This window comes from Bactrocera oleae, chromosome 3 (genome assembly GCF_042242935.1).
Source record: "Bactrocera oleae isolate idBacOlea1 chromosome 3, idBacOlea1, whole genome shotgun sequence".
NCBI lineage: Eukaryota > Metazoa > Arthropoda > Insecta > Diptera > Tephritidae > Bactrocera > Bactrocera oleae.
Genome location: NC_091537.1, coordinates 86,588,863 through 86,612,727, shown reverse-complemented (window position 1 = coordinate 86,612,727; position 23,865 = coordinate 86,588,863). Strand labels below are relative to the sequence as shown.

The 23,865-nt window shown below is 33.4% G+C and overlaps 1 protein-coding gene across 2 annotated transcripts in view; it reads right to left on the bottom strand.

Annotated features, from left to right (window-relative positions):
* LOC106616925 (chaoptin) overlaps positions 1-23,865 on the bottom strand; it is a 244,135-nt gene that overhangs the window by 14,588 nt on the left and 205,682 nt on the right. For both annotated transcript variants that reach the window (XM_014233860.3, XM_036359758.2), the window contains exon 4: positions 13,341-13,485. In XM_014233860.3, coding sequence (XP_014089335.3) covers positions 13,341-13,485 — 145 coding nt within the window. The remainder of the gene's footprint in view (positions 1-13,340; positions 13,486-23,865) is intronic.

The following is a 23,865-nucleotide window of genomic DNA, read 5'->3' as shown; positions in this document are numbered from 1 at the left end:
AATGAAAAAGTTTTCCAAGCAAACACTTGATTCCGATCGTTCAGTTTGTGTGACAGCTATATGCTATAGTGATCCGATCGAAACAATTTCTTCAGAGACTTCATTATTGCTTTAAATAATAATTCGTTCCAAATTTCGTGAAGATATCTCGTCAAATGAAAAAGTTTTCGATACAAGAGCTAAATTCCGATTGTTCAGTTTGTATGGCAGCTATATGCTTTAAAGTTCTGACATCGGACATTCCAACAAATGAGCAGCTTCTAGGTGAGAAATGGTCATATGCTAAATTTAAGATCGATATCTCAAAAACTGAAAGACTAGTGCGCGTATATACAGACAGACCGACGGACCTGGCTAGTCAACTCAGTTCATCATACTGATAATTTATGTATATATTTTATAGGGTCACCGCTATTTGCTTCTTGGTGTTACGAACTTGGTGGCAAACTAAATTTACCCTGATCGAGTTATAAAAAACAAAGTAAAACGGCTTTAATACCCTTTACAAAAAAAAAAAGATTCCTTAGAAGAACTTTAGGCAGGGTACCGCACACTTTTGTAAAGAATTTCATGTCTCAGCAACTAATTGATCAAAGTTGTTTGAAGTTTAGTACATAGTATTCTCTTGACATTTTCTTGTTACAGTTTAAAAGTAGACTAATCCGTTCTAAAGGTGCTTTCAAGTGACTCTATTCTAAGAACCAGCAGATAACTTCTCTTTGCAATATGTAAACCAAGCAACAACGAAGATATCGCGATACAACTGTGCAAAAAGTGTCTCCAAGGTATGGCGACTCATATTTAAAAATGATCGAAATCGGACTATAACTTTTCAAGCTCTCCATATACCGTATATGAGTGTCGACGGGCCCGTTAATGACTTCATAACAAAAACATCGAGCAATTTGCAAGAAACTTTAAGACATTACGTGAGAATGTTTTCTTGAAAATGATACTAGTACTAAAACTTAATAAAGCCAGTTCAGTACTTTATCCATACAGCTAATAAACGGATTATTATACTTTATACCATATATATTAGTTAATATAGCATTTACCTTAGCGAAATTGAGTGAACGATTAATTTTGGATATACTATGTTATAGTTTGATGAAGAAAATGGCAAAACTCAGTTTACGAATTAACCCAGTCTCTATATGCTGCATGTAATGATTTTCGAATTTTTGGCTGACTATATACGAAATATATATTTTAATGTGTAATTTATCTTAACATACATTGATATATCTAGCTATTTGCTAAGAGATGGCGTAAATTGCTAGAAGCTAGTGTCCCCGCAATAACAATAATATCACTTTAGTCAAGTATGTCAAATTTCGTGCTTGAAAAAGTGTTTTTGTGGAGAGTTCTTTCTCATTACTTTAATGCGTACAAAATCTCAGCCGAAAGTCATCGTGTTTTGTTGAAAATCTTTGATAAATATGCTCTAGCTGAGAAAACGTATCAAAAGTGGTTTGCCCGATTTCCAATGCTGATTTTGGCTTCAAAGACGAAGAACGAACTGGGTGGCCAAAAAGTTTAAAGATGAAGAACTGGAAGCATTATTCGATGAAGATTGTTGCAGTCGGATACAAAGCAAGGAAATTGGTTGCGATATGTATAGTTGTATACCAGAAATACGGTTTGAAAGCTAAAAAAAGAAGTTGTCTTTGCAGCGAAAGGTGACGTAATGAAAAATGGATCCATTACGACAATCATAAACACAAAAAATCATATGTGAAATCGGGCGCATAAGTGAAATCATCGGCAAAGCCGAATATCCATGACGCCAAGGTAATGCTCTGTGATTGTTGGGAATAGAAGGGCGTGCTGTATCACATGCTTCTAAAATCAGGTGAAACCTTTAATAGGGATCGCTAAGGACAACTCATCCAATTGTAGCGAGCGATTATCGAAAAACGCACGAAGAGTTTGCAGCTAGACACGTGATATTAATTTTCCAACATAATAACGCTCAGTTTCATGTCGCAAAATCGGCTAAAAACTATTTGGAAAACAGCAGCTGAAAAGTTTGGCCTTTTAGCCTAGACCTTGTTGCTTCTGGCAATGATTTGTTTCGGTGGATGCAGAACGACCTCACTGAAGTATGGATTACTTCAGAACATGTTATCAAAAATTGGCTTGATTCCTTCTCGGCCGTCAAGATGTCGCAGTTCTTTTCAAATGTAGTTCACAAATTGCCAGAAAGTTGGGAAATTGTAAAGCTTCAGATGAGTAATGCTTAAAATAACGTTATTGCACATGTCTCATAAAAGTTGAACCCAGCCCATTAAACGAGCATGTAGCTATGAACTGTTGATAATAAAACTACAAAATTGTCACAACTTTTCTGCTTAAGCAATTTGGCCACATTGTTGCTACTCATCATTGCTTACTAAGTATAACCAATTATGACATCAAGTGGCGAAAATAGCAAAAGCAGCTGCTGCAAGTCATTCAATGCTCAAGTGTTGCAACCATTAAGAGCATTAGAAGTGAGCAAGTGGGAGGACATATGTTGATATTAATGGTTGTGTACATTAAATGCATATATGTCTATGTATGAATGTGTGTGTTTTATAAAATCGTTATAATGAAAGTTGATAGCTGAATACGTGTATATGTGTGTATTTATACATTATGTATATATATAACAAAAAAGTGAACATTGTGTGTTGCTTGTGGTTAATGGCTAAATTGTTTGAAAATGATATTTTACGGTAACGAAAAAATCAGCATGGATATACTATTGTTAAAAAAATTAAACATATATACTACACATTTGTTGCTATAATTCTTCCATAAAAGCATTTAATAATAAAATATTTTCCTTTTTTTTTTAAAATTTTTTTAAATTTTTTTTGGTGGTTTTTACGAAAGTATATAAAGCTAAGTGGCTACTTTGCTCATAGAATCCTATGAATTAAACTTAAGACGGTGCGTAGTGGTACAAAATTATATTTTTGTTGTTAAAAATGTAAGGCATCACTAAACAAAGCCATGATTAACGGTTTTTATACATAAAAGTAATGAAATAATAATAGATGTGGATCTTCTGTGTATTTCCTTATAAACCCAAACTCAAAGAGCACATTGCAATACTTTTAAATGTTCATTAGTATTTATTTTACAACATAATATTATATTTTTTGCTAACAATATGTTTATGAATGCACGCACAATCAAATCATATAATCAGCCTGTCATGTAACCTATACAAATTTGAGGTCAAGTTGCGTCATATGGAATGTGAAAGAAGCTGCCACCCGTTTTTTTCTAAAATTCAAAGCACGACAAGAAGACTACTTCTAAATAGTAGAATGAATAGCAGATTTCGAATATGGGTGAGCTATAGAAACATAAGAAACGTTTAAGGGGCACAACTAGTGTTACTGCCTAACAAAACGTCGACTTTTGGCAATTTAAAAAAAAAACTACAGTATCGATTGTTCTGAAATTTTCAGAGTATATTTACTTATACCTGTTTCAAGAATATACAGTAAAATTTTTGAAAAAAAATAACATTAACTATTTTTTGAGTTATACGTGCTGTCCAACGACGCTAAGAAACGGTCCTCCACTGCTGCAGTGATTCCGGCCTTCTCCATGAATGAAGACAGTTCTGCGTTACATGATGCCCTTTGTTCCACTTAGAAACCATCGAAGAATATATATATATATACATATATGATCTAAAAATTTTTAAATATGATCATAATATGATTAAAATTTTAGCTGAAGTTCCACTTTTGTAAAAGCCAACATTTTGTAAATTTCTGAGTTTTTTTCGAACATTGGCCTTGGTATTAACAATGTCCCCCGCTGCGGATTTTCCTTGTAGGTTTCATCCATGAAGTAGGCTGGAATCATTACAATAGTGGAGGAATTTTTTCCAGCGTTGAAATTCTAGCAAGAAATATTTTAATTAAATATTTTAATTTTTACTTAATATATGTAGATTTACCCTTATAATTTGTAAACAACTGATATAGCAATTAATTCTCAATATTCGCCTTTGGTTGTAGGCTGGCACACTAGATGTGCCACTTAAAATTTAAAGTTTTATAGTATTTGGGTAGTCATATTTATGTAAATGTTGAACCGAGTTTAACTTTTTTTACACTTTTCTTTTTTTTTTTTTTTTGATATTTCTCACATATATCGAAGGCTTTAATTGCATTTACTTCGTTATATATATATATATATATTTATATTGAAAGTATACTTATGTGTAACTAAAACTGGCTAATCAACGCAGCTCACTTACATTTCTATCATCATTGCATACATTTTTGCCCATTTAAGTGGAAAACAAACATTTTGCAATTGAATCGCTCTTCAAAATGCTATACTCAGCTTTGAGGGTGGTGCACGCTGTTCACCGTTATGATATGCTATGCTGTGCTGTGCTGTAATAGCTTATAGCTATACTAAATATATATGTATGCTACGTATATTATAGCATTTAATTCGACGCACATCTAATAAAGCGGAAAAGTGGAAAGTGCAAATGTCGCATCAGCTGTAGACGGTTAGAAATGAGCGAGCATATAAGGGTATTAGGCATGTACATTAGAGATGTTCACACTTTTTTTAAATATTTTTTTTGTCTCAACTTTTACTCTCTCAAATGATTTTTTATTGGATGTAAAAAAACAATTCTCACCAAACATTGACAGATAGCTTCTTTCTGATAAGTCTTTACATACGCGAACAAGTCCCGCAGTTTTTGAGATATTGATCTAAAATTTGCAGATGTCTTTTTCTCTTCAAGAAACTGCTCATGACTGCTCATATATGAAAATTTTTTTTATTTGACGAAATATCTTCACAATATTTGGCACAGTTTGTAACCTAAGGCAACGCTATAATCTCCGAATAAATTTTTTAGACCACTATAGTATATAGTTGCCATATAAACTGATCAATAAAACTCAAGTCATTGCATGGAAAACTCTTTAAGAAATTTGGCATGTATCTTTGTCAAAAGCATCGCCATAATCTCTGAACATTTTTTTCAGATCAGATCACTATAGCATATAGCTGCCATACAAACTGAACAATCCAAATCAAGAAAAAGATTTGTTTTTTATACCAAATTAAGCTGTAAGAAATACCGTTACCTTTTTTTTTCTTTTTTTTTATTAAAATTAAATTTAAACATTTTTAACACAATTATTTACAATGAAACATTTTATATTCTTAAAGTTGAATCTTTGCGCTTTACTAAACTTTAAGACAAAGTGTGATTAGCTTTACAAGAATAGTAGCTACAGTTATTTAAACATTACTAATTTTTGGAAAATATTTATTTCTTATCAATTAGAAACATTTGAGAGGTTAAGAGTTGGGAAAAAATTTAAATTTTTTTGAAGCATCTTAATGTGTATATACAATATATTCATAAAATAAAAACGATGTACTTATATAGTAGATGTGCCTTTGTCATTATGCCGAAGCACCACCATAACCCCAGTCGCACTCATACGTAAAAAGATATATCTGTTTGTACTCTTAGCAACAGTTATGCTAGCAAAACCAACAACTGACAATGCTGACAACAAATACCTACAATAGCAATAACAAAAACAAAAAAAAATTGTAGCCAAACATAGCTGACTGCAACAGCCGCAATCACACTGGCGACAGTCATTATAATGATTGTTATGATTGCAGCGCCATCTAGTGCAAGGCGCACAGCATCGCAATTATTAGCATTTACGACGTCATCACTAAATATTGCAATATTATCACCGCCATCCACATTATCAACTGCACCATTATGATTAGCACTAAATATGGAGGTTGATGTGTTAGTGTATGTGTATGTGAGTAGCGTTGGTTGCCTTCAGCGCTACTGCTTGGTCGCATTGTTTAGCTCGCTTCATCAGCACAATCATTTTCCGCTGTCAGCGCAGCGCGGAAGCTCAAATAGCTGCAATGAGCCGTGTCACAATGCACAACGGTGCTGTTTAGACTACAGACTGTGCTCACACTACACATACACATAAAGTCTATTGTTGAATAGTTAACTCGTAGCTGGGTTTCTATGTACACATGTATGTGTGTCATTCGCTAAGTGATCGTTGGCAGTTTCTCTTTCAACCATTTCTATGGAAGAGTGACTGGCGCTGTCACAAGCGTGGCTGGAGGGCACATACGACTATATAATATGTATTTGTATATATTTGTACATAACGGTATATTACATGAAATGGAATGACTTGTCGATTGAAGTGCATGTGAACAGTTTCCGACATAACAACAATACTTTAAAATACCAACAAAAGTATTGAGCGGAATGAGCGGAAACGTATTGACTATGCGGTGAGTACCCTGTAGAAAATTAAAATTATTTCCTTATAGTAAAGCATTATTTCTGAACATTTTTCGACTTATTTTTTTAATAGTGAACACTTAGCTTTCTTAATCTAAAATGCTGTTCATCTTTCTAAGACCTCAAAGTTTTTCACAGCTTCAAGATAAATTTTTCCGACTATTCATAGTTCTTTATAAGAAAATCTCTCTATCGAAACAGTTGTGCTTTCTTCTGAACATGTTTCGACCTAATTTAAACTTTGATTTTTAGTAAAATTTTTTCAATCTTCTTCGAACTTCAATGTTTTTTTCAGCTTAAATAAAATTCTTCCTACGAAGCAAATCTCCTTCTAAGGAAATCACGCTGGGGAAGCAGACATATTTAGAGCGTTTTTTTATGAAATATATTTTGAAGAGATTTCGTTTGTTAGAAGCTTCTGCAAAAGTTGAAGTTAAAACTGCACTACATACACTATTACAAATTACATAAACCATGATTTTTCTAGAAACCGGACCTTGCAACTGTCACCTTACCTTGTATCAGAAAAGCCGACAAAATATTAAGTGTTTCTATGCTTCTTCAGAGGAAATACGGCCCATAAGGCATACTACTTGACCCTTTTTGTTGCGCTTACGCGAATCAATCCGTCAAAAATGACCAGATTCGTAGGCAGAAAATTCATGGGTCAGTCCGGGACATATTTGATCAGATTGTATATAGGTAGATTTTTCCCGATCTCCCGAAAAGAATTATTATTGGTTGATAAGCTCTGTAGTATTAAAAACGATCGCCGTTGAACAAGTCTATCTAAATATTTTAACGCTAATATACTCTAAAACAGCGATTAGCTCTCTATATGGTAAAAAGCCATACAAAACTATAGACTCGATCTAGACCGATTTCTACATCTCCACACCTACACAGTTTTAGGAATAGCGTACCTGCAGATGACACTACGCTTTTAGGTTGCCAATAATTAGACCGTAAAAATAACACAACGAAACTTGTCAATCACCCAACAGAGGACCATCAGCTAAATAAACGCAGAAGCTTTTTGTCAGCATTATGACATTATTTATGGGAAGAGCATACAAAAAAACAGCTATGAATAGTTGCATTCCCAAAATGTCGAGGCCTTGCGTTAGTAAAGCGTCCCTGTGTCCACAGCGCCAGTCAGCGCGCTCTATATTAGGTCAACAGCCAACACACTGTGCGCCTAGAATTTATAGCAGAAATAGCATCTATCAGCTATGTATGCCACAAACAAACACTAGATGCGCTTCGGTATAATCAGCCCTTGACCAGCTGACAAACAATTGCACAGCACAGCAGGGCTTTTGCACTGTCTCTTGGTTTCTCGGTTTGTCATTCTTTTCTGTGGATTTGTGTTGACCTCTGTGCAGTCATGTGAAACTTAATTTTGCCAATGACAGACGGAAAAATTTAGCGACCGTTTTTCGCTGAACCACTTCATTGCTGGTAAATATGGCGCCTGTTTGGGGAGAAGCTCCGGCTTTCAATTATTGTACAATTCGTGAAATGCGGCTGCGTCAAGAAGTTGCTTAAGCTATGTGTGTGAATAAGTGAGCATTGAAATTTAAGCTTTCAACAAAACTCTTTTGTGAATGGTTGCAGAAATATGAATTGCTGTCAAGAAGGTATTAAAAAATTCACTTATTTTCATTTCTATTGGGTTTTTAAAGTTTTGGGCTTTAATCTCGACGATTCTTTAAGTTTCGCGTATAAGCTTAATGGAGAATATTTTGAAAAACCATAAAACGATCTTCGATGATTAATATTTATTATTTTTCTCTTATCCTGAAATATAAAAGGCAACCCTCGTATCGCTGTTGTCTGAAAATCATAAAAAATGCAATAAATATGTATCCGTATCTTTAGTATTAAAATATTTCAGGTGCAAAATTTTCTGCTTTATTTTAATGTTTTTTATGTAAAAATCATTCCCATCAAAATATTATGTTTTTACTGTATTTAGATTTATATTTCTAAAAGTAATAAAATACCCAGGATAAAATATTTATTATTAAATCAATAATGGTCAGTTAGTGAAAGCTTGTAGTAATAAAATTATGGCACTTCATTCAGAAGGTAAGAACTAAATGTATTTAAATATTGTACAATTCGGCGTAAATAAATATGAATTTCCTGAAATACCATTTTATGCCTATAAAATGGTCTACGATATTGCAAAGTTATTTTATTTTTGAGATTTGTATATTAAGCGATTTATTTACTTTGTTTACAATATAATACAACAACAGACATGAATTTTAATAACCGTAAAACTTTAAAATTTTATCATTATATTGAATTCTTTGAATTGAGAAATTATGGCTTTACGATGGCTCGCATAAATAACAAAAATAAAAGAAGCCACAAATAATTTCCTTATTACGAGAGTAAAGCAAAGTTTGTATTTTTAGGCCTCGTTAGTGCATTAAAAATAGTATTTTATTTCAAAATGAATACCCAAATTTGTAGGTTGCTAAAATTGTAAATTTTTATTCCTTTTGTTGGCGTTATTAGAGTTAGAGAAAGTGCATAATATTAGAATTTACTGCCAGTTTTCTATAAGAGTATCGTATAAACTAGTATAAGATTCCCTTCGAGTAGGCTAAAAACCTAAGGGATGAAACTGTTAAAGTTCTATTATAAGAAATATATTTATACAAAATATTTATGTAAAGCAACTGAAAACAAGCAAACACGTTAACTTCGGCATTACCAAAGCTATAATACCCTGTATGGTAGCTTTTCTTATAGCAAAAAAAAAAAAAAAGTATAATAGAATCTTTTGATTTTGATCGTTCAGTTTGTATGGTACATATATACTTCAGTGTACCACTGTAGCACTGTCTTGAGTAACATTCTACGTCAACTTTCGTAAAAATACTTATACTTATAAATAAAGAATATTTTCCATACAAGGGCTTGACTTTGTTCGATTAGTTTGTATGACAGCTATATCCTATAGACCTTCAATATCGGCAGTTCTAACATATAAGTAACTTTTTGGAAAGAAAATAATGTATGCAAAATTTCAGAGCAATATCTCAAAAACTGAGGGACAAATACGTGTATATACAGACGGGCAGACAGAAATGGTTAAAACATCTTTGTAGGGTCTCAGACGTTTCCTTCTACGTGTTAAGTGTTAGGTGCCACGCAAATTATAAATTTTTAAACCTGCTCTTATAAAGCTCTTCCCTTATTGCGCATTTATTCTGTTGGTTATCGCACTTTTAGTAGTCCTCAACATAATCGTTATATGAGGACTAGGCCTGGTTATTATCTGATTTTCCCTATTTTCTCATTATATAAAGAGGTGCTAAAACCTCTTTCAGAAAATTTGGTTAATTCAGCTTAAACGATTTGAGAGATATGTACATTAAATCATTAAGGGGTCAAGGCCACGACTAATTAATACGAGGACCAGTACCAAGGAACATGTGTACCTAGTTTCAGCAAGATATTTTAATTATTACTCAAGTTACAGTTTGCACGTAGAGACGGATGGACAGACGGAGAGACGGACGGACAGAAAGTCACTCGGAAATCAAATATAATATAACATAAACTCATTGGAGTAGAGGCACAGTAAGGCAAAATACTTCCTAAATATGATATTTAACGTCCGAATATTCATGGAAAAGTTCTTGTAATCACTGTTATTGATTTGTACTCGTATATAACTTTCCACATAAAATCACCTCTGTTGATTTGTATACTATTCACTCACTATATGTTCAATCAATATAATACCATGAACTTTAACTACAATTTTCATAAGGGAGACCTAGATAAGAATTTATAACTCTCTTTTTATTTATATACATACTTAATCTCGGCAAAAGAGAATGCCAAATAGTACCAGGATTCTAATCGTCAAAGTTAGAATCATATTTTGTAATTGTAAAGAAACGAGAGGTGTTCTTTAACATAGCGAGTAGAGAAGTGGCGAATCGAAAACGGTAGTTGAATTATTTATATTTTGGAAACATTTTATAAATTATTTTTCGTTTAAGAAAAATTTTACTGACAAGTTTTTCAAGGATTTAAAAATTTACTTTTTTTCAATTTTTTGAAGAATAAATATTAATAAAAATAGAAAAATAAATTATATATTAAATTCTCCATTTACTTGCTTCATTTTCATGCTACAATAAACGAGTCCACTTTTGTCGGCAAACTACTTGCCAGCTTGTCTGCTTGCTTGCAACTTACTTATCCCCTTTATTAAATAGATGACTTATATTCTACGCTGCTGCCGCCAAATCAATAAACTTGCATCATTACTTATAAATATAGTTATATCTAATATGGCAAAATAGATTCGTTAAAATGTAGAAAAATAAAACAAATCCTCAAAAGCGAAAGCATAAGCATCGTTTCAGGAGATTAGCTTGCTGACCTCACTCACTTAGTGTGAGAGAGAGAGTGCAAAGAGCTAAAGAAAATTGAAAATGAAAATGGCAATAAGCACATGAAATCCCTGGATAGCTTGTATTTGCTAAAGCTTAACGAAAGATTTATTAAAAAAAAAAAAAAAATATTAACTATGGACGAACTTAATAGTGTGTGTGCATGCTTTTCGCTTAGCGTATTTTTGGTAGGTGTGTTAGTTTTATGTTCGCTCATATGCTCGCATATATTCTCTCTAGTTTTATTTATTTATTTTGCAACCTAGCTGCTCGCTTGAGCATTCATCATTAAGTAAACCAGGTATATTAATTTTTCTTTGGAGTAAAATGATTGATTACCTAGCATATGTGGGAATTTGTGCAATATTATTTATGAATATTTATTTTTGGTGAATTTAATGTTAACAACATATTTTGAAAACGTTTATTAACATCGGTCAACAAAATAAAAAAATTGCTTCGGTTATTGTAATTAAAGTAGTTTATTAGAAACATAATCAATACATTTCATGTAGTGATCATTTTTTGACTACCTTTCTTTATTTAAGAGCCATACCTGGTGTGAAATTGAGGATAATCAATAAAGTAATCGATAGATCATACCTTTGAAAATAACCTACTAAAATTTTTAATTGAGTTATCGATTAGTTTTTGAGTTACAACGTTCTTAAGTGCAGCGCTAAGTTGAATGAACTCCACCAATTTATTAATTAAACGCATTTTTCCCAAAACTACATTTTTTAAATTTGCTGAATGATTACTTGAAGACAAATTATCCGTACACCATCAAACTTTTTCTGCTTTTATAGTTCTGCATACAATAACCTACCAGTTTTTTCAACTGATTAAAAATAGAATTTTGTCAAGCCAAATACGAGGCGTTCCAAAAGAGGCGAATAGAAGCTAATATATATTCTAAGAATTTTTTGGACTTGAGGATGCTTAGGCTAAACTACAAGTATATAGCTGTTGATGGTCAGCCAAATTCAAGAGGATTTTTAAACTCTTAAAAGTTTGTATTTTCTATTTTGCATGATCCTTCTGCTTCTCTGTCCAATTGGGTATAGCTAATGACCATGCACTGCTGGGAATTGAGGAGTTCATTTTATGTTCTTTTCAACGTAGAGCTTAGAAGCCATATTGTATATCCCGTGAGCTATAAGATATAACATGTACTAGGGCACAAACTCGAGTTTATTAAAAAAAATTTGAGTTTAACACTACGCATTCACGAAAGCGTAACAAAATAACAAGTTCTTTAACTCAGCTTAAACACCAATTTTTTTATGCTTATGAAAATGCAGCTTTAACTCTTAATAAAATTTGGGCTAATGGTCACAAAGTTTTGCTTATACTTCACTTTCAACTTCGACTATAAAACCTGTTAATATAAACAGAGTTACATTAAACACGGAGTTTCTTAAGCATGCTTACTCTAATAATAACAGGCGATTAATTTTGATACTCATATAATTAGGATTAGTTTGATAGCAAAGCCGAATTATAGCCTCCGAAAAAATGTGAACGCTGAAAATTATCTTTCTCTGCTTAAACTTATCGCAAATCCAAAAATCAAAATATTGTTTTTTTTTAACTATTTTTATTTTTGACAAAATGTCGGCTTTAAAAAAAAGTTGTTATTTATACAGACTGGCTTTAAAATCTAAATGATAACAAAAAGCATATTCTTTCGATCATAACCTCACAAATATATCTTGAAAGTCGTTTAAAAATTTCAAGTCAATGGGTTCAGCCGTTTCCGAGAAATTTTTCTCACTGAAACTGAACAGTGTTTCGAAAAAAAGGCTTTTAAAGTTTAAGAAGCCGTTTAAAATAAGTTAAAAAATTCTTAGAAATATGTTCATATCAGTGAAACTATGTGCCGGATCAACTTACAATTTTCGAAGAATATTCTTAATTATATGTACGTTCAATACATATGCAAAAAAATTGATTTTTTGAAATTCGAAAGTGTATATGACCACTGAAGTATGCTAGAGAGGTAAACACAAATCCTCGATTCAAGCTTGTGATGCAACGTGTGAGAACGTGATGCAGCCAACAATGTATCCTTAGAGAAAAAGCCATTACTTCTTATAAACGCTATAAAAAACTGATAAACAGTACACATATATACAAAATATATAGCTTTATTATATATTCACCCTTTTCGCATAGCCAGTTTTAATCTATTATTATCACCATTATCCTTATTAAATCGATATTCTTGGAAAACACCTCTTGAATCGCTCAATTAAATTGCAATACCTTTAAGTTCAAGCTATATACAAACAGATGCGCATAAATAGAAACATTTCATTATTAATCACACGCACATATATACATACGCATACATTTCGTTTCACCCTAATTTGTAAGCGCACAACTTATCCTTGTCTCGTTTATCTCACAACCCCAGTCATGTACGATTGATGATATGAAATAAATACTTCAATGATATGTTCTATACACATATATATACATACTACATATACATATATACGGTTATGCGTGTTAGTAGCACACACAAATAAAAATCTCATATATCCAGCAGTTGGTATATAAATGTGTGCACTCACCTGAAACTGCGCTCCGAAATGTCCTGCAATTCGTTATCGATCAATTTCAATGTCTTCAATCTGAGTCCCTGAAATGTTTCATCGTCGACACTTTGCAGATGTGTGCGTGACATCTCAATGTAACGCACGGAACTGTGTATGAATTCTGTAAGTGATTGGAAAGCACACAAAAAATAAATGATTGAAAATAGTGTAAGACTTAATAGAGCAGATAAGCGTATGGATTTGATAGAAATCTCTATGAGATTTATTATATCAAAGCTCTTGGGTGAATTAGTTAGATAAATATAATTAAATTTTTTGGAAGGTGTTGGTAGCAATATTAAGTGTGTGGGTTAAAGTGAATAAGCGTTTTTTCAGGTAAGGAGGAGTATATATTTAATGTGATGGACAATACTGAAAATATTAATGTTATATTATAAGATGAATAATTTGCTATGTATCCTACAGAGCATTTTCATCAAAATTTAAGTGCTAAGATTTCGGCCAAACGTTATTGATAATAATATATAATAACCAGAAATGTTGGTTTGAGATAAATGCTATCTTTTCAATTCGAAGATCTGGTTTGAACAGCGCTGTTGAAGAAACCGAATTTTTAACTTAGTTTCAGATTTCATTATAAGCCAGTGTAAGCCAATATTTTCATTTCATCTTTCAAGATGACTTCCAGTCTCATTAAATATCTTTTATAACCATAATCGACTCAAAATTCGCGAAGGGGATAATCTTCTCCAATGAGGACAATACTATTTATGGAACAATAAGAACTTAAATGAAAATTCGGTTAAAGTCTTAATATGCCGATACTGATATTAATAAATAAATATTATTTTTTAGCGCAAGGTTTTTAAACAAGTTCAATAACATAACCACAAATTTACGACCTAATAGCATGTAGTATATACTACTTTAGATATTGACTTAAAATAAATCTCACACGTCAGAATATATATATGTTTCTGTTTTGTAGCGAGATTATACGATTTCTCACCAGCTTTACACTCAACAGCATTAAAGTTAGTAAACTCGAGTTAACAAGACTTTGGTAACAGTGCTATAACATTTAAAACTTTACTTCTAGATAAGGCTACTTTCTTACAAGCACGCATTTTTTGATAATTTTAGGGTTTAACGATAAACACTACCCATAAACTGTTTATCATAAGCAGACTATATTTTAACCCAAATTTCAGATAATGTTTCTTTTATATAAACTCAACTTTCCGAATTTTATATAAACTCGAGTGTCTGAAAAGTTTTGGAGTTTACCATTAACCCCACTCTTAAACACGTGTTTATCATAAGAAGAATATATTTAAAACCAAATTTTCAGATAATGCTTTTTTATATAATCTCGTTTTTCTGGATAATTTTGGAGTTTATCATTAACTCCAAATGTAAACTCGTGTTATTATAATATATATTTTGAATATATTTTGACTTAACTGTCAGATAATGGGTTTTTATAGAAACTCGTGTTTGTGAACAGCTATGGAGTTTAACATAAACACCACTCGTAAACTCGTGTTTATCATAAGTAGAATATAATTCAAACTATCAGATAATATTTTTGAATAAAAACTCATGTTTCGAGAAAATTTTGGAGTTTAATTAAACACCACTCGTAAACTCGGTGTTTACTAAAGGTAAATATTATTTCACCATCATTAAATACAAACACAAAACGCGGATAGTTGAAAGTGAATAATAAAAATATCAAACTAAATTCGGAGTTTCTTAAACATTTCTAATCAACACGTGTTTAAATTTTTTTTTTATGAATAACTATTATATTTTTTTTTTAGCAAGGGTTATAGTTAAGAAAATTTTTTAAACTCATTTTAACGTTTTACAGCTGTGAAAGGTGACAGTTTACAGAGATTTCCAAACCAAAAGTTTGCGAGTTTAAAAACTAATTTTATGAATAACTATTGTAGTTTTATGTGCATAAGTTATATATAAGATTATAAGTTATATATAAGAAATTCTTTGAACCTGTTTTAATCTTTCAGCTGCAAAAGAGTTGTTAACTTACAAAGATTTATAACCGAAAAGTTTGACTGAGTAAAAAAAATGGTGAAGCGATAAGATTTTGACAATATTTTTAAATCTTGTTTTGGAGGGGACAATTCGGATGAAGTCAGTTAGATTAAACTAGTTGAAATTTTTGAAAATCAAATGGAAAAAGCGATTAAATTTTTAAGAATTTTCGATAAATGGAAAGTCATTAGATTACAGGAAGTACATATTTTCGAGAGATAATAATTATCTCTAATAGTTCAAATGCCAGTTAGCGAGGTTAAATTTTAAATCTTTAACGTATTCATAAAAAGACCACTCTATGGCTTGGAACCAAAAATATGCATTGCATTGACAGTGTTAAATTTCAACTTTTTTTAAATGGAAAATGTTGCCATAAGTACCATATTTCGCAAGTTTTTTCATATACATTTGTTATTTTTTTTAAACTATTTTTCGTAACCTTTGTTCGCCAGCAAATACTTTGTATCTCTGCTGTTATCAAAACTTAGTTTTCCAATCAACTTTTCCCACACCACCCAATTTATTTCGGGTCACTAGAGATCTAAGTTGCGGCCAAAGTTCAAATTGTTTGCCATTCGCTGGCAGGAAGCAATGCAAATACACACACACAAATAAGCGGCAACGTTGCTCAAAAGATTTGCAAGTGTTCTGTGGCCATAACACAATCTACAAACAATCATTGCTAGCACACTGGAGCCGTTCAGGCGGCAATTGCACAAAAAATAGACAAGAAAACACTAAAAGCAACAAAAACAAAATTGAAATTGCTCACACACACAAAGAAAACTGAATTGAATGAAAAAAAATTGGCAATAATGGGGTCATCAGCGAGGCCATCCGATAAACAGAAATGACAATGGCAATTGGCTGACGGGTGTGCGGGTGAGCGGGTGAGCGGTACCCAGGGGACAAACGTGCGCGCGCTATAATGGGCACATTTCGTGAAAGCAATGAAAATTGAAATAGGCAATTAAGCCGACAGACACAGTGAGTTGGCAGAGTGTGCTGCTGCAAATGCTTTTCGGAAATGGATTTCTAATTTATTTAAAATTTGAGCGCCATTCACATTGACATTCCGACGTGCGCAAATGAGTTTAAAATGTTTAAGTGCTTTCGATTTGGCCACACCATGACAAACCTAAGCGAGATTTAGCTTTCGATTTTGATTTCGCTTTTGTTGTTGTCTACCTTAGTGTTGTTGCTTACTAGCGCAAATGCAATCAAATTGCTCTCGAATGGGGGGCGCTATAGAAAAATGTTACTCATACGCCTAGTGGTGCGCTATAATGAGCTATTTGCTCTTACCCACACCGCTACAGTCACACAAAGCATGCCATTTCGCTGGAGAATACTTATTGCGCTTACGCAAATTCATTGACGCTATCAAATTGGCATTAACGTTGAGCTCCAAAAACCGCCTCAATGCTTACTTAATAGATTTTTAATGAGCAACGCTTACGAATGTCAGCTACAAGAGCTTAACTAGTGCTTGAGTGTATACGCAATGGGAGTATATGTATTTAAGTATGTGTATGTGTGTTTGCATCAACGAACTATAAACAACAACTAATTAAATGTAGAACAATACAGCTTAATGGTTGTTGTTATTGGTGTGTGTATGTGTGTGTGTGTGTGAAGCCCAAACTACGCCACCAAGTCACTTTAGCTAAACACGAAACCTAACAAAAGACGCCACAAACAATGCATCTCTAGTGTTATTCTCTGGTTAAAATCCCACTACATAACGCACTCATTGCCTATTGTTGCCTGCCGCTGTCTACCCTCACCCCATTCCGCCCAACTCCAGTTTATCTGTTTGCCTTTTGTCGCATTGGTAATTAACATAAGATTAACTTTCGCACACAATTAAATACGAAAAGGCGTAAAAGTTTTTGTGGCTAAAACAAACACACACACATACAGCAAATGAATCCATTCTCTAACATATACACACATACCTACATGCTCAGACACTTGCTTACATTGTCTCACGCCAGACTGACATAGTTTTAGATAAAAACATTTAAATGCACACAAATTTTTTGCTAAAATGGAGTGAAAGTGGCACAAACTGTGTATGTGAACGTGTGTTAGTGTGAGTAATTTATTATTCTTGCATAAAAACGTAGGCAAGAGCACTAATTTTTGTGTTTTTACAGTGGCGTCATCCTTTCCACAGCTCTGAGGCAAAACATTAAGCACTTTAAACGAAACTTTACCACTTTTGATACTGAGGTATTTTATAGACAAGAAAAGACTTCATATACCCTTCACCATTGCATTTTTTTATAGCTTAAAAGTGTACAAAACAAAGCTTAATTTGATTTTGATCGGTCAGTTTGTATAGCAGCTATATGCCATAGTGACCCGATCTGAACAATTGCTTCGGATATTGCATTATTGCCTCAGACAATAATTCGTGCCAAATTTCGTGAAGATATCTTATCAAATAAATAACTTTTCCGTACAGGAACTTTATTTGGATTAGTCAGTTTGTATGGCAGCTATACTCTATAGTGGTACGATATCGGCAGTTTCGAGAAATGAGGAGCAACTTGTGGAGAAAAGAACGTGTATACTATTTTAGAGCGATATCACAAAAGCTGAGAAACTAGCTCGCATATATATGGTATAGACAGACTGTCCGACATGGATTTATCCATTTAGGCCGTCACGTTGATCACTTCTAGATTTACTTTACAGGGCCGCCGACATTTCCTTCTGGGTACAGAATTTGAAAGTCTCAATGAAGTATATATATTGTGACGAACACGGATAATAGAACAAAATCAAATCGACGATAAATTGCCAGAAGCAAATTCGTAGTTACCAGAATGTTGTAGTAGCAAACTTTTGTTAAAGATTTTCTGTATAAGCGCTACCGAATTGTGCAGCAAACACAGTTATAGTTAGAGTGTTAATGTGTTAAGAGCAATTGAGATATAAACAAGAAGTTGTAGGCTCAAATAACGAGCAATAAGTGTTAAGTTGTTGAAATTTGAAGTAAAGATAAGCGTATAGCCATTAATTTGTCACTTTTCTTTATTAAGCCAGTGATCGAACTCAAGAGTGAGTTACACAAAAAACGATTTATCGAAAAATCCGTTACAATATCTATTGTATATGCTTTTCAAACAACATTCATCTTTTTTCTGTAAAGACGATTTCATCGAAACTGTTTAATAGAACATTTCTTAATTAATCAAATACTAGTTTGCTGCTAAACTCTCCAAACTTAAGGTATCTTTTGTGTTTGGTAGTATTTTAGGGATAATATTAAACGGATTGCCAACTAACTTTAAAAACTACTTATGTATTGTATATATATAAATAAAACCTTGAACATTTTTCGTCACATACTTTCAAGGTAAAATATTTGTGCGCAGATCTTTTTTTGTAATCCTTCAGAAGTTGCTTGTTAACAGGTTCTAAATATTGCATTGCCTATAACGGGCCCTATATTGTTATTAAGGAATGTCATCTAAAAGGGTTCCTTTTTTATAGGTATGTCACCAAAAAATATACTTGAAACAAATTTCCATGAAATAATTATATATATACTATATATATATAAATACTATATATATCAATATAAAAACCGTATTAATTTCCGCTGCTTTTTACAAAATTTTTTCTATCTATTACTGTCAAATTTGTTTATTTTATAACGATCCTGAACTTATCTTCCTTTCTTTTTCTATAAAAATCAAAGAAATGCTTAATATTGTCGGGATCCTAGTTGCAGTTACCAATTGCTAAAGATGACTGAAATATGAAACATATATTAAATTAAAATATTGTAGATTTGAAAATTCGCTTGGGTATTGCCTGAAGTCTAGCAAATTTTCAAAGTGGTCAATAGTTCAGGCTAATCTATAGTATTAAATAATTTCTGAGGGTCAAGGCAACTGATGACTCACCAGCAGCTCCGGAGCTTGACTGGAAAACATCTACTTTATAATTCGTACCTTTTTGTGATTACTACCTGTCCCGTCTATGGGGAATTAGTTACTAACTGGTGACAAATTGGCCTTTTCTTTATGCAAACTTGGAAAAATAGTGCATGAGTTTACCGATGCACCCATTTTCTACATATTTTTTACTGTCCTGAAATTTCCTCAGCAACGGAAGCGATTTTTAATGAACCTTTAATGGACTCAGTGTGGAGTAAAAATCAGATTTTAATCTGTAGAAGAACTCACCTTTGCCATTCAAAGTCCTTTAAAAGAAAACTCCACTGAGATATATTTCAAATTAGCGTGACATTATTTACTAGCGCCGAATTAAGTCCATCACATGCTCGTTTCATATACTATATTATTTAAAGCGAGTCTTTTTCGGCATTGTGTCTATGCACAACTGTGTCAGGCATTCTGTAATTCCATTCTGCCACACAACCAGTCGCATTTTTAGTCCCTTAGTGATTTAATTGTTTGCTTAAACAGCAAAGCGCGCGACAGCTGAGAGCCGCAAAAACAAACAGCGAAATGGAAATGGTAAAAAATGCAATCACAAAAATCAAAAAAAAAAAAAAAAAAAAATATGAGCTAACCTAATTCAACTTTGACTGCGACGTGCAGCAACGACTTTTGTAGCCGAATGTCCCACAACGAGCCTACGGATCACTCACAAACACACACATACATATATATATGCAAACGCATGTGAAAAGCGCACAAAGGTAAACAAAAACGCTGGAAAAAGTACAAATACATACACACACACTTACAAGATTGTACAAAAAACCGCTTATTTGTTTAATATGTTTCTTGCGTGTGTGTTTGAGTGTTCGGTTTAGCTGCTTGTCCTTGTACCCAACGTGATACTTCCCTGCAGCTGTGTGGTGTGTGTATGTATGTGCGCCTGAGCTTTGCGCTTTGTCCCCAGCGTTCCATCAACAATAACAGAAACGGCAACAGCAGTCACAACAACTACAACAGCAACAACAACAATTAAATAACGTTTCGTTGAGCATGTGTTAATTAATGAGGTTGCATTGCACGCCGAGAGAGCAGCGCCCGCTTTTATATTTGTGCTCGCAACTGAGGGCGCCAGGCGGTGAACTTTAACGCGCCACGCCAAAGCAAAGCAAAGCTCAGCAGAGTTCGGCTGGCAGCGCTCGTACACACAGCAATGCTTGAGGGAGTGTCGCAGAGGCAATGCTTACACACACAAACAGCAAATGCACATATGAATTTTGCTGATGTGGGTACTTGCGTCCTTTGTATGGAACTGTGTATGTGTGCGTGTCTGCTCATGCGGGTCTCTTGTTGTTCGCATACGTTGGCATTCATACCAGCACAACGAATAATGTAACGGTGTTTATAAGCATGTGTAAGCGGTTTGACAGCTGTTGTGCGGCGACTGTTGGCATTGGGCACTGAGGCGATACATTTAGCAGGTCTGCTTAACAACTCGCGCAAACACACACACAAACAAATATAACTGTTTGTTTATATGCCTTCAGGAGTGCGACTGCCTACCAGCACGCTGACACAAATACATATGCATACATATATACATATGTATGTATGCACATGAATGGACGCACTCAACTGAAGTCGGCTAGGCCACCTCTAAGCTCTTTGGCTGTTCGGCTTATTTGGCGCATTAGCCAGCGGCTAGCTGTTGGCTTGTTCATCTGCCAGGCTTTACTGTACTATAGCAAAGTTACATACATATATACATATATCATATATGTATTCTGCTACTTAGCTGGTCAGCAGCTAAGCTGAGCTGATTAGCTCTTAGCTTTATTTCAAATAGCGCGCAGATTTGCCGTTGTAAGTGATTTCTAACTGTACAGTTTTCTCCATACATATATTACACATTCTCGTATATTTATAGGTTTGACAAGTGTCGATATAAAAGTGGATACAAATGTAAAGCTAACTTCAAGCATTGCAAATAAAGCAGCTATTGAAAGAGATTCCTTACAAGAACTTGATTTTCAATGTTCAGTTTGTATGGCTGCGATATGATATAGATGACCGATCTCGAAAATTTCTTTCAATTTTGTACCGTTACTTTCAACAATAATTAATACCAAATTTCTTGAAGATATTTAGCCAGATAAAAAATTTTCCATACAAGAACTTAATAGTGATCGTTCAGTTTGTATGGCAGCTATGAGACATAGTGATCTGATCACGAAAATTTCTTTCAATTTTGTAGTTTTGCTTTGAACAATAAAAAAAATAATAATCTTCAGACATTGCGGCGTTGCTTTGGAGAATAATTCATGCCAAACTTCGTGAAAACATCCAGTCGAATAAAAAATTCTCTCATGCAAAAACTTAGCATTGATCGTTACGTTTGTATTACAGCTATATGCTATAGTGATTCGACCAATGGAAGATTTCTTTATGTATTATAGCGTTGCCTTAAATAATAATTTCGCATAATTTCATGATGATGTATCGTCAAATTAAAAATATTTCCTTACAAGGACTTGAGTTGGATCGGTCACTTTGTGTATGGCAGCTATACGCTATAGGTGTAGATATTCGATATCGGCGGCGGTTGCGATAAATAGGCAGCTTCTTGGTGAGAAAAAAAGGTGTGCAAAATGTGTGAAAAATTATCTCTAAAACTGAGAGTCTGGTTAGCATATATATAGATGGACATAAGGACACACAGACGGAAATGCATAGATCGATTTAGCTATTCCCGCTGATCATTTATACAAGTATATATATACATCATAGGGTCACTGACGTCTCTTTTGGTGTTACAAACATCATGGCTAATTTGTAGATTCCAAATAAAAAATAAATGACAGTAAAACAACCAAATAACTATAGGCCAAACTTTTAATATCACTTAACGATTATAAACTCTTTAACTTTTTTAGGAATGTGTTAGTTTAGTACACATTCTTTGATAACATTAACTAAGATTAATAAGTTAATATTTGTCTGCCCACATTAAAGACCCTGTTCAAGATATTCCGGGTATAAGATAAATGAAGTATGGTAAATAAGCAAAGCGAAGAAGCCTTAAGCTCTTGGAGCATGAATTTATCAAAGCTTTTCCCTTATTTTTTCAACATCTTCTAAAAATATAGATAGCAGATTTTTAGACCAAATGTATGAGCCAAAATTCACCAAGTCATGCAAAACAATATAAAAGCTTCGATTGAGCAAAAAAGGGGCCTAGAGCAGAAATGCGAGAGCTCCACAAATGCATTATTTGAAAAATCATACAACACAAAATAAAAGCTCTTTAGGTAGTGCTTTTGTGAAAGCTGTGTATGCGTGTAAATTTAACTTTAACCAAATTATGTCAAACAATATGAAAGCTCTTCAGTAAGAGCTCTTGTAAAAGCTTCGATTGAGCAAAGAAGGGGTCTAGAGCAGAAAATAATATGTGAGAGCTCCACAAATGCATTATTTGAAAAATCATACAACACAAAATAAAAGCTCTTCAGGTAGTGCGTTTGTGAAAGCTGTGTATTGAATTATCATCAAATCATGCAACATAATGTAAAATCTCTTCGGGTAAAGCTATTGTGTAAGCTTCGTTCGTGCAAGAAGGCGGATTTGAGGCGAAAATAATATGCAAAAGTTCCACAAATGAATTAATCCGTAAAATAAAACTAAAAATTAAATAACAGATTTGGGTTTTGACCAAAGTTTTAAGAGCTTATTGGATAGCTGGCAAGCTTACGGCTTAAATATTATAATATATGTGCCCACAAGCGTATTCCCTTGGCTTTCTGTGACATATTGTTAAAAATAATATCTCAGAATGCTTCTGACTATCAGTATAATGAGATAGTTATGTGCATTATCCCATAATTAGCATAATCGTGCAACTTATTCATAGTTGAAAAAGTTGAAATTAAATTATTAATTATTAAAAAATGTTAAAGTTTCAGCTTAAAATATTGCAGTTGCCACAATATTTGGGACTGGGACATAAATACAGCATGCAAACGAGAATTATATGGGAGGATAGTTAGCAGTTGGGACTAACGCGTTGAAAACTAGCGGTAGAGTAACATTTTAGCAACCGAAAACTCGATAGTTGGTATTTTCAGCAAAGTTCACAGGTCATAGGCAAGCGAAATTATTAATGAACGCTGAAAAGAGAAAACGACAAGCAAAAAATTATAACCGCCTGAACTTATCTGCACTCAGGTACCTATGGGCAATGAGCCATGTGTGCTTTTGCTGTTGTTTGTGACAAATGCAGCGGTGGCTGAGTGGTTGAGCGCTAAGAGGTATTAAAAAGTAAAATATGCATTATGCCCATCAGTGAACTGACAGCCGCAAAGTGACAAGATACATAAAAATGCACTCTCGCCTGACAAAACTACAACCGCATTACTCGAAGTAAATTTAAATTGCAACAAAATGTTGCATGAACAAAAGTCGCCAACAACAAATACAAAATCCGCTGACATCCGGCAACAAAAGTTATGCAAAAATATGTACTGACACATTTTGCAAATATAACCCGGTAGAGTTCTTGTTTT